General features: G+C 44.8%; 1 protein-coding gene across 1 annotated transcript; it reads right to left on the bottom strand.

Annotated features, from left to right (window-relative positions):
• Positions 1 to 1,800: 1,800 nt before the first annotated feature.
• On the bottom strand, positions 1,801 to 4,682 carry si:ch1073-224n8.1 (zinc finger protein with KRAB and SCAN domains 3). The gene is made up of 2 exons (XM_036523905.1): positions 3,950 to 4,682; positions 1,801 to 3,175 (listed from the first exon to the last, which is right to left on the bottom strand). Exons 1-2 carry the CDS (start codon positions 4,680 to 4,682, stop codon positions 2,154 to 2,156), a joined length of 1,755 nt encoding a protein of 584 aa, XP_036379798.1. The 3' UTR covers positions 1,801 to 2,153.
• Positions 4,683 to 12,772: the final 8,090 nt, after the last annotated feature.

Genomic DNA, 12,772 nt, shown 5'->3' with positions numbered 1-12,772 from the left:
AACACAGTCATTAGTAGAAACACTTGTGTGTAGTTTGATAAATTTGTTTGTAAGTCTTTCTGTAGGTCAGAAAAGCATTGGAGAAACAAACCCTGACCTAGATAGGAACTGAGTGCAAATAAAATTAAGTGTGTCTGTAGGAACAGAGACAGGAAAGCTATGCCAACATGTAGTTTATAGTCATCTTCTTCATATCAAATGTTGCGTACCTCCCAAAGGGGTCTTAAGCAGGAAAAGTTTAGTCATCGCATCTTTCCATATGAAACAGTATACCGTAAATACAAATGTCTACCACCGAAGGCTCAACAGGTCAGAAAAGTTCTGACTGAAAGTTCTGCTGCCATGCTATACCTGAATACAGACAAACACTAAAAGAAATACATTTTATTTGTTTATTAAACACACATCTGCTTTACATATGATACATTTCCATTATATGGCATATATCCATATTAATGCCGTAATATTCCATATTACGGCATTAAACGCGGCCGAATTATACACGCTTGCTGAAGGTAGTGCTACCGCACGGCACACTGCTTTCAAACCCACAGGCCTCAGGTTGAGTCCATTACACTCACTCTCTTCCGTCCTGTGACATAACCCAAACCACCAGCTGCAGTCACTCCACATTTCACCAGCTGCAGTGCCCTTGTCAAAAAAACAAGAATCTGGCACAAGGCAGCTCGTGCTGGCAAACTCGTTAGTCCTATGAGGTCATGGTCCTGCAACTCAACCCTCATCCAGGAGGGCCAGAGTTTCTGCAGGCTTTCAATTTACCCAAGCAACTCACAAACTGACTCGGCAAGTCACAGTGGACTGACTTATGATCCCCTGTTCAGTTCAGAGAGCACTGCTGGTGTAAACGGCGCGGGAAAAATGCTGAATTGTGGTCCTACAGGACCAACGTTGCACAAACTACCAATGTAATGTAGACCAGAACAAAGTTTCTTGCCTTGGGAGGCGTTAAAATATGCATGAACCCCCAAGGGGCTCAGCTGGTAAGGTGCTTGTCTCAAGTGCAGGCTGAGCCCTACAACATGGCTTGGGGACCCTCTGTACCATCTGCTGACAATCACCGAGAACCCACAGCAGGGGAGCAAACCGGTTTGGTTCGGCCGGGGATAGCGGTGACTAGGTTGGCCAGGGTTTGCTTGTCTCATCACGCATCACAAAGGCATTATGCAATTCGTAAAGGTACCTGCGAGTTGCTCGGATGAGGTCACCGGAGCAGTGCCTATCCTATAACTGGTGCCAATTTCAATGTGGCGCACTGAGCCTTTTAGTGCAAAAAGTAGCCACTGGCTGTGTTAGAGCATATTTGAGGACTGAATTCATCTTGCTTCATCTGTCCTGCAAAAGTGCAGAGGTCATCGCAATGAGACACAGAAGAATAAGTGGCAATTTCAAAACAGGGCTGCACAAAGTTGAAAAGCTATTTAAAATTTTTAAGCGTAACCCCTTACTTTTTAGTGCATCTCCTATTTTCGCCTCTGTACAGTTCCGGAAAATCAGATTTGACTTTCAGTCGTACCATTTTTCAGCCTTTTTCCATCAGTACATAACAGCTTATCATCACTCGCTGTAACTCATAATAAAGAATAATGCCTCTGCGACATCACCAGCCTGTATGCAGGAGGTCTGACCACAGAAAAATTCAATAAATTAGAAAAACCAGACAGTATAATAATCTTTTTTTCCAACAGATACTGGAAGCTCTTTGCAGTGCTTTCACACTGCTCTGAACTGAATCACGCAACCATATGCCCAACAGAATTGTGAGTTTTTGCTGTGCAATAAGATTATAATTTCAAACTGACCACATCTTAGAACGGGCAAATACAGTCATTCGGGTGGGACCCTGCAGGTTAAGCACTCAAGAGTTTGCTGACACAAGATTTTCCCACATTACTACCTAATGTAGAACAAAACCTAATCCGCTGAGCAGCCCTCCAGACCTGGACCATTACAAAATCACAATGGCAGTATCATGCACACACACTGGGTGAGGTTTTTTCTATGCCTCGCAGTATGGCAAAACAGGGGTATTCACTATTCAGTGAAACACTATTCACTGTGCGTAGACTGTGAGGACTTTAGGCAGTACGGTAAATCAGAGGGAAAAAACTTCCCTTGGTCACATGACATGGGTGTTATACACAGTTCATCACAATCCCTTCCTCCTCATCAGCGCCCCACACCCCGAACCCCATCTGCAGGGGGAGCATGGGCGGATGGAGGCGGGTGAGGCTCCCGGCAGGCTCACGGCCGGCCCCGACGCCGTCCTCGGGGATGCCGGCCTCCTCAGCGCCGCCCGGCTCCTCCTTGTGCGTCCGCAGGTGCTTGCGAAGCGCTGCCGGCTCCTTGAAGCTCTTGTGGCAGCGGGGGCAGCGGCAGGGCCTCTCGCCGGTGTGGATGCGCTGGTGGTGCTTGAGGTGCTGCAGGCGGCTGAGGCGCTTGCCGCAGATGCCGCACGCGTAGGGCTTCTCGCCCGTGTGCGTGCGCCGGTGTTTGCGCAGGCCGTCCAGGTGCCGGAAGCTGGTCCCGCAGTCGGAGCAGGAGTAGGGCTTCTCGCCCGTGTGGATGCGCTGGTGCGTCTTCAGGGCGCCCGACTCGCGGAAGCGGCGGCCGCACACGCCGCAGGGGTACGGCTTCTCACCCGTGTGGATGCGGATGTGCTTCTTCAGGCTGGAGATCAGGCGGAAGGTCTTGCCGCACTCCAGGCAGAGGTGGGGGCGGTCCCCGGGGTCTGCCCCCGGGTTGGCGGACGGGGGTCCCTTCGCTCCAATAGTCCCCCTCGAGGACACCTGACCCAGCCTCATGCCGAGGTGAGGTTTCGCCAGAGCTTTCAGCCCCGCCACCAGCCCGTCCGAAACAGGAGCGCACTTGGATGGGTGCTGCGAGGGTGGCCGAGCGAGTTTCTGGGCTCGGAGTGAGCGGGACCCATCCTCCTCCTCCACCACATGGATGTAGCCCAGCTCGCCCACATTCTGAGCAGTCTGCTCACTCTCTGCGGCCATAGCGACACCCCCTTCCCCTGCCCTCATTTGCCCGTGCTGTCCCAGCCCCTGGTCCTGCTCCTGTTTGATCTCAAACCTGGGTTGGGGGCCCAGCGTTGGTGCGTTCGGTTCTGGCTCTGACACACACTGACGGCTCTTCTCCACTGCAGCACGGTCTTTTGATAAGGGGTTAAAAAGAGAGATTAGAAATACACACCTTTAAATACCTGCACCTGAGCGTGAAATTCCTCATTAATGGGGGCAATGTGGCAGTGACACTTGCATGGCTTGATTTTCATCATGTCAGTCTTACAGAGAGCATGATGCCCCCTCCACTGTATTCTCAATCACCACTGCACATCTTTAAACAGCACTGCCACCACATCCTTCTACATCGCAGTAAATCATGGTACTTCACAGTACATCATGGGGAATAAATTACCCATAAAAGTAGAAAATTTAATTACCACAGAAAAGGATTACAATGTGAACAGAAAAGAATGCATATTACTTGGGCCTTTTTATCAGCAGCAATGTGAATTACTTAAATTCAGTAACTCCAAATTAAATTTCCTTTACGGACACCCCCAGTAGTTATTCACTGACCTCATTTTGCATCAGCAAACATTCAGCTTTACAGATGCAGATGGGTCGTATTTGAATGTAAGCCATTACACTGTGTGCAGTGTATGTGTGTGCGTGTGTATGGTGTTCTCTGTAACACCATGGCAGTGAAATCTTGCATTCATAAGGTACTGCCAAACGTCAAATATGCTGGGTTGATTATTTTGTGAAGCTACAAGGGACTGACTCCTGGTCTTAACTGTAGCCTCGTGTATATTCAAAAATACAGTGGATCTTACCCTCCTAAACAAAACGTAACGACCCTTTAAATGAAAGAGTGTTTTCGCACTATGGTTCACGATGGGCAAACCGACACACGACATTACCTGTAGCGGGCCTAGGGTTAACGTCTGACCAAGGGTTAGGTGAGTTGGCAGTGAAGGAGTTCAAAAGATGATTGGTGACGGTGCCGTCCGCTTGAATGGATAGCTGACAAACCTTCAGCTCATCCCCAGTGTCGAAACCTTGCAGCGCATCACTAAGCGAACCGCTCAGCTCCGAGTTACACACAGGAAGGCAAGATACGTCACGTTCGTTCTCATTTTGTTGGCCAAAAGGCTGGGCACCGTCTCTGTCCACAATGTTATGTCCTATACAGGCAGACGGCACAGAAGAGGCGAAGCCCAACTGGCCGAGGGTCGGCAGGCCGGGGAAGGAAACTGGGAGCTGATCGATAAATTTCTGGGCACTGCACAGGCATTCCTGTAACGCTTTCAGCTCCCCCTCAGACACCTCAAGTCGCAGTCTCAGTCGTTGGTTCTCTTGTTCCCGTGTCACCAGTTCTTGTTGAGTCTTGATCAAGGCATCGTCCAGTACCGCTGCTACTTCATTCAACAGAGTGTCCACAACGGCTGCGAGTGTATTTTGAATGGTCGGGGCAAGACGGATTTTCAAAGACGAAACGGATAAATTTGTCTCACAATACCCGGACTGCGAGCACTCGGTCTTCTCTCCTTTGAGTTCGAAACACTGGCCACTAGTGCGGTTTGTAAAGGTCACTTCGCCCTGTTTGCGATTACCCCCATTATTTGTGGTGTTCGGATTATTCGGTGAATTCATTCTCGATACCCCACCACAATACACTCGCCTAGAACTCATTGCAGTGTAACTAGCAAGCAATGCAGCTTGCTAGCTACTCGCCTATAAACACACTACTGGTAGCGTTTCTTCGTTATATCAACCAATGTTAGGATGAGAAAGTATTAGCTAGCTGTATTTTAAAACTATCAGCTGTTATTACACCATTAAAACATAGCAAATGTTAGCTAGCCAGCCACTTTCGCCGTTATCCAGTAGCCAGCCAGATAGCTACGTCTTGTCTATCTATTGGTTTCATCTAGCTAGGTAGTTATCCGTTATTCATCACTAGCATGTGCATGATTTCTCCAAGATCCAAACAGCATCGTGAATGAAATGTAATTAAACGTTTCCGCATTCCGCAAAGCGTCAATTCCACCTTCAGCTGAGAGGAGAGGACGATCCTCAACTCTGATTGGGGGAAATCTCGTCGCATGCGTATGACGTTTAACCAAACGTTGCGCCTTCACTGCAGCAGATATCCAACCGCTCCTGGTACTTTCTGCCATTATGAACAGATCTGAGATCAGCATTCCCACTCCACATCCTAACTCGAAGTATTTACTGTAAAGTTTTGATTCTGACTCAGGGTCAGTTATGAAGGTCTGATAGCCTAGAAATATTACTGACATACTTCTCAGCCAACCCAAATGGAGTCGGAGACTTCTGTGACAGTATTTAATGGTTTATCAACGCATGTCTGTATTGGTTTAAGAACAAGCGTAATTGTTGCGATAAAAAAAGTTTCAACAAGATTCTTAATTGGAGCAAAACTTCAGGGACCTACGTTCTGTTATGTAATAGCCAAGTTGCCCTATCAATTCTTTATTATAGTCCTTTAAAACATCTTATTAATCAACTCAACTCAGTAGTTTTTCCACATATGTTCCAAAAGGAATTGCTCACTCACAACAGTTTATCCAGAGGACCGAGAGGGTCTGAGGACGTCTCCAGACGTTCCACGAGATCTGAAAAAAGAATACTGTCAGGTTTAAGTACATATGCACGTCCCCAACGTATTGACACACTGAAATTAGATTAATACATGTGCCCCCTTCATAAAGCTTATTTTCAACACAAATGTAGAAACAATCACTTTAATCACTATCTGAACACCATATTAGTATTCTACACATTTACAAAATTAAGTATTAAGCCTGCATTTGTTTATACTGGCGTCTGAACCAGTCAGCTCCGAGAGCATGTTTGCAGGTCACAAAATTAAGTACAGATCGTTTTTTTTTTTTTTTTTTCTTGAATTTTCTTGTTTCTTCCTGTCAAGTCTAATTTAATAACAGTTTAAGGCGTTTTGGAGTGTAGGGAATGAAGGATTACTTTGAACATCCAGTGGCTGTACCAGGAGCCAACTGCGGAGGAAAAAATAGCATTTTGGCTCCATCTAGTGTGAAGAAGGTGAACTACAACAACCCGTAAAATGACCACGCGTTTCATATGGAAACAAAAGTGAAAATGTGAATTATGGCCATGCGACTTTCCTAGACACTTCCAAGAATGATTAAAAAAGAGCTTTCTATATTATTTAATCTGTTTCGGACCAAAAACACGAAGGGGTTGTGATATTAAGCAAGGGTCTATCTGTATTTGCCCATTCTCTTGTGATCCCCCGCAAGTGTAAAAGTATGGCATAAAATTGAGAAAAGTATCTTTAAAGCAGAGGTGGAAAACCCTGGCTTCAGAAAGTAAAAGTCCTACAATGTATTTGTTCTAGCCATTCACTAAACAAGGTGATTTCACTAATTAGCTCCTCTACCTGGCTGAAGAGTTGTCCTAATTAAATTCAGCTGGTGTAGTACATGGGTGGAACGAATACATGGCAGGACTTTTACTTTCTGAAGCCAGGGTTTTCCACTGCTGCTTTAAAGGCATATTCTGTTGGGACAGCGAAGTTGCTGATTATCTTCCTCTTCAGACTGCATCCAACAATGGTGGGATGGGAGGGGCACTGGGGCAGAAGAACAGTCTTTTGTCCCTGTGAATATGTTGGTACATTTTCAAATGATGACGCCTCTTGAAGGCAAATTTGTAATCAGACTATTTAAATGATCTGTTGTCATCTGCATCATTTGCACTCTGCATCTGGAGCGCAGAGTTTATACAGGCCTTCAGCCCAGGTTTGTCTCCAGAGCAACAAACCGAGTGTTGTGTCAGGAGGGCTGTGTTTTCAACGGTGCGTTCACTCTCAGGACAAGTCTCCTGCGTGTTTGATATTTGTCAGGAGGGTTTATGCTGGTGACAGCACAATCTGGCTCAGCGTGACAAGTTCCTTTTGCATGAAGAACGCTTCCTGAGCCATTTTGTTCCAGGTCTGCGCTAATCCTTCACAACTGTGTTTTTCCCTTTGTTGTTCTTCCTCTGGCATATGTGGATTCAGTTTCTGTCCACAGTCTGCAGTTCAACATTTACTTCATCTCAGTTCTATCAAACCCCTGTTTGTACCTCCTTTTGTGACTGGCTCATATGCCAGGCTTTAAGAGTTTGCACTGGCTGGTGAGTATTAATGTTGCAACTCTGTTGAACAGCATTATGTCAGCATGTAAAAGCAAAATTTATTTTCCTTATCTCCCCCCATCCCCTAGGATCATGGGAAATGTATTTTATTGAGAACTCAGTATTCAAAGCAGTAGACAGACTTGGAAAATACATAGTTTTATTGAAATGTTTAATCCCTTCCTAATTACACAGATTGCTAACACCACAAACCTACACCAACAGCTGGCAAGCATTAGTTCACTAACAATGCATTATGCCACCTGTAGCCAACAATATGATGTCGCTATACAATTACGGGTGCTCCTGTAAGTTACCCACAGGCCTGACTAAATCTACCCCATCCATAACAAGCCTCAGAGTAAAGTGGCAAAATGCATTCTTGTGACCCAGTCTTTGGGGACTATTTCTAAAACAGCAATGAAATGTACACAGACAGAAAGCTAGAAGCCTAATTCAGTAGCATCAAGGGGCTTCAGCATTTTCTATGGGGCCTTGCACAAAGCACCAGCCACATCGGCCATCTGGGTACCCAATTAGCACAAGGGGTTGAAGCTATGGGGAAAATTAGGACAACAGACATGAATTTAGACATAACATTTCTAAATTATTACACCTTACTCTCAGGCTCATCAAGGATGGAATATTAAGAAAGACTGTTTGGAATGGTTGGAACTGTACTCTTAGTAGCCTAGGCTGTGTTCTGTGCAAATGGAAGTGATGTTAAAGTGTTAATTGCAACAGATGCAGCAGTCATCAGGATGGCGAAATAGGTGTTGCTGTCTGCAGGCTTATTTAGCATGTACCGTAACCCTCTTAACATATGATGCAAGATTCCCCACACTCCTTGACATCTGAAATGGAATGTCACCTAGCTTACATCTATATATATTATCAATTTAATTATTTGTGATGCACTTTGTCCCTTTGAGAAACATGATAAACTAAACACAAATTTACTGGCAGAAGATGAAAGTAACAGAAGAACCAGTTGATTTATTAATTACATCAGGCACAGAGGAGGAGAAACCCAGCTGACTCAGGCCTGCCAAGATTGAACAAAACTGGGAGCTGGTCAATACGTTTTTGTTTTTGGTGCCATTCAGGCATTCTTGGAATGTTTTTGGCTCCCCCTGAGACATCTCAAGCTACAATACCAGCTGTCGGAGCTCTTGTTCCCGTGTCACCGAGACTTGCTGAGTCTGAAGGCACTGTCCAACACCGCTGCCACTCCAACATTCAAGATTGTTTCTAAAATGGTGGAAAGTGTGTTGGTACTAACTGATTTTCAGACATGGAACAGATAGATTTGTGTCAGAGAAAAAAGACTAAGCATTCAGTCATTTGAAAGACTGACCACTACAAGTGTGAAATAGTTGGTATGCCCTGTTTGCAGTTACACACGTTAACAGATTGTTGCATGTAAGTATTTACGATAAACAGTAGTTGTCACAGCTCTGTGATGGATTGGCACATTCAGATGTAGTCTGTTGTGTTCTAGATACACTTCTACACACTTGGCTTACTGAAAGTCACTCTGGATAAAAATGTCTGATAAATGTAAATGCACAGACAAACATATTTTATTTGATAATCAATTAAAATGTTTATAAAACCCTGAAAAGTCAAACGATTGTAAAACTAGGAACAAAATAAGAACGTTTGTCTACCTGAGATCGACTGTGCACTTACAAATGAAAATATCCTGCTGGGTAATTAGAATTACATAAGATAAAAACATTAAGTCAATAAAGGAGTGATTTCTCCATTGAAACTCTTCATTATGTTCAACGGTGACCTCAGTTTGTATCAGAGGTATCACATGTCCACATCAGATTCAGCCTCTGAGGTTGACGTTAATTCTGTATCTGTGGCATAGCCTTCCTCAGAGTCTGAGAGATCCCTCTTCCTACCTGTTTTCTTCCTCCTCGGCTTCTTTCCCAGTGTCTACTTTGAACCACTGTGGGTACCCATGTGCCTTGATCCGAAATCGAGAGGGGCACTGGGGGCAAGGAAATGGTCTTTCATCCCTATGAATACGTTCATGGACTTGTAAACGATGGAGTCTCTTGAAGACAGCTTTGCAGTCAGAGCATTTACACCGTCTTTCATCTGAGTGCGTGATCATATGAGACTTCAGCCCGGGTTTTTGTCCGAAGCACTGTCCACACTCCAGGCAGGCAAAGGTTTTGGGGGCGTGACGCCACTGACGACGACCCTTGAGCCTCTCCTGAGAGCAGAAAGCTTTGTCACAGTCATCACAAGCAAAGGGCCTCTCCTTGAGGTGCAGCGACATGTGCAGTTTCAGGCTGACATTGCTTCTAAAGGTGCGTTTGCACTTGGGACATTTCCTTTTAACGGCTGCCATTTGTCTGATGTGTTTTTGCTGGTGAAGAAACAGTCTGGCTCGGGATGAAACCCTCTTTTTGCATGAACAACACTTCCACAACTGCTTTGTTCCAGGGCCGCCCTTACACTTCAGAACTGTTTTTTTTCCCTCTGCCCCTTGTCTTCCAGCACATGTGAATTCAGTTTCAGTTCACAGAGTCTGCAGTTCAGAATTTGCATCATCTCTGTTCTTTGAAGATCCTGTACATATTTCCGTGTGTAAAGAACCTCTTGCATATGGCTGGCTTTCTCAGCATTAAGAGTTTGCTCTGGCTCGTGAGTACTTCTGTGGGCCTGTAGTGTAGCAGCACTGTTGAACTTCTTCCACACTGTCTGCACTGGAATGACTCTTGAGCCTTCACCTCCCTAGCACCTGCAGTCTGTTTTGACATCGACAACAAGGGGCATTCTGCCTTGGAGACACTTCTTCTTGAGCTTGATGATTCATTGATTCATTTGTAAAGTAGCTAGTCTGAACAATGCCTCCAGCATTTGATTCCACTGTCACAGAAGCATCAATGAAAGGCTGTAATTTGGAGATTGAGTTAGTGAACTGCAGTGGCTTTGACGGTATTTCTGGGTTCAGATTTGATATGGAAGTATTGATGTACTGTGATGGGATAACTGACTGGGCCGAGGGGTCCTCTGCTTGCCCACCCTTCTTAACGAATCCAGAGGGGACTGCCGGGTGAACTGGGGGTGGAGCTGTGTGCTGTGGGTGTAATCTACTCGTCTTGGACTGGGACTGACAGCTGACATTTGGTACCTGGGACAACTGTGGCCCATGAGGTTGGCCTCTGCAAAGACCATCATTACTCTGATGTGGCAGAGTAGATGGGGTTTGCATACTGGTTACTGTCATTCCAGACCACTCCTCCAGCGGTGTTTGATAGCTTTCAAGTTGAGTATTGCGGTGGTGGTGGTGAGGGGGTACTGCAGGGCTATCATTCATCCCACATGCTGGGTTATGTGCAACCACAGGCAGAGAAGCCCCCATTTTGTGCACCACATTGGTGGTCTGCTTCTCTCTCATCCGAGTAACTGGTGACTCAGAAGGGGACACTGAAGGCACCCCTTCCAGTCCACAAGGTTCAAATTCAGCACCCTCCAATTTCAATTCACTCTGTTCGTTTTTGACATGTGTCAGTTTCACATGTATGTCATACTCTTTCATTCTTGCATCACTCTCTTATTTTTGAGGGTTTCGTTTGTGGGTTGTGTGTTTTATTTTCCAGAGTTCGCGCCTCATCTCTCAGTTGTACCGATTTCAAATAGTCCCAAGCAGTTGTAACTGAATCAGAAGGAATTTTCAAGTTCATTTTGTTTTCAGATTCCTTAGGTTTGAGGGCTAACTGGGAATTCTCAGATTTGAAATGACTGTGGTTCAGCTTCCAGTCCTGTTTTTTGGTTCTTGAACTCTTAAAAGCCCAAACAGGGTCCTCAATCTTTTGCATGCAAGGATTCAGAATTTAAAGATTTCTCTTTGCAGTCATGCTCCATATTTAGAGGGTATTGTCCCACTTTATTTTCTCCCCCACAAGTCACCACACAACTGTGGTCAAAGTTGCTAACCTGCAATTCAGTCTGTGAATTGTGAAAAGCCCACACTGGATCAACTTTCAGATGCAAGGATCCAGATGTTAAGCTTTTATTGTTGCAGCCTTGATACATATGTGCTGGGCATTGCTCCAGTTTATGTTGTCCCTGACTGGTTACCATAGAATCATGGTCTAAATTGTCAATCTGTAATTCAGTCTGTGAACTGTGAAAAGCCTAAGTGGGATATCGATCTTTTACATCCAGTAATTTAGATTTAACAGGGTGTGGTTCAGTCTTTATGTGATTCTGCTATATATATGCACAGCCAATCTTCTGATTTTAGTGTAAATGAGTCCATTTTTGGTTTATATTCTGTTTTTGTCAGAATGTGAGGACGGTCTACCTTAGTATAATATTCCTCCACTTCCAAAGAAGGAGCTTTACAGTGGGTGTGATTAGATTTGCAATCTTGAAGCTTGTTTTCCAAATGCTCCATTTTCATTTTGGGAAAGGTCAGTTCTTGGTTTTCCTTTTCAAAAGCATTGTAGGTCCAAAGTGGGTCCTTGTTTTTCACCTCAAGGTATTGTGTGTGGACTCTGCTTTCACATTCCCCCAGTCTGACTTGGGTTTCCACCTCTTCCCCTGACTTTGGACTATGATCCCCTTCAGTGGTTGTCTCACTTTTCAGCAGTCTTAAAACACCTGACCAAATGACATATTCCCCCTTGACATCCCGAGGTTCACATTTGATTTCTCCACTTTCCATTTTCATCTTGGGAGCATATGACACAATCTGGTTCTCAACAAGCTCAGAGTTCAGTATTTTTGAATCCTTTGAATCCTGTTAAACCTAAGGTTTAACATCCTTGTCACTTCCACACTAGTGAGCATCTATATTCAAACCCTCCCTCCCGTTATTAAAAAGACCTGGTGAAAAACCCTCTGACCACATGACATATTCTCCCCTGAGATCCCGAGGTTCACATTTGATTTCTCTATTTTGACTCTTCATTTGAGGAGCACCTGATAGACCCTCATTCATTTTCAACAAGTTTGGAATTCTGTAGCTGTAATATCTGAGTAAAAGCACTGCTCTTAAAGTTCTGTTCTGGAGTGAACTGTTGGCTCATGCTCCTTGTCTTATCAGTATCGTTAACACAAACATGGTCCACCCTCCAGTAATCTAGGATCTGATCAACCTCGGGGAACACACTGCTGTCATTATTCACTCCAGGGCTCTCTGATTGACTCAGTGTCCCTTGTATAACCCCACACCCTCCTGTCTGGCACTGTGTGTGGTGTGTGGTTTCAGGACAGTCTGGTTTAGTCACATGTGTACAGGCTCCACCCTCTCTGATGATGCACCAGTTATGGTCCCAAGGATAAATTCTGTGCATCTTCACAGGTCCATCCACAGAAGTGTCCTCTCCTGAATTAAAACTACAGAAACAGAATGTGAAAGTGAGACTTTTGGTCTATGTTAAATCAGTCTTTTCAAATGTCATATCGATCGTATGAATATGAATAAGGCTATAGGCTGACTCCGAGTTTAAAAAAGCACGTCATTTGTATGAACTGCCAGCATGTTTTGCGTGTAAAACCCTTTACTAAAAATAACTAGTATTTACAGCTGTTAT

This window comes from Megalops cyprinoides, chromosome 3 (genome assembly GCF_013368585.1).
Source record: "Megalops cyprinoides isolate fMegCyp1 chromosome 3, fMegCyp1.pri, whole genome shotgun sequence".
NCBI lineage: Eukaryota > Metazoa > Chordata > Actinopteri > Elopiformes > Megalopidae > Megalops > Megalops cyprinoides.
This window is presented reverse-complemented; position numbering and strand designations above follow the sequence as displayed.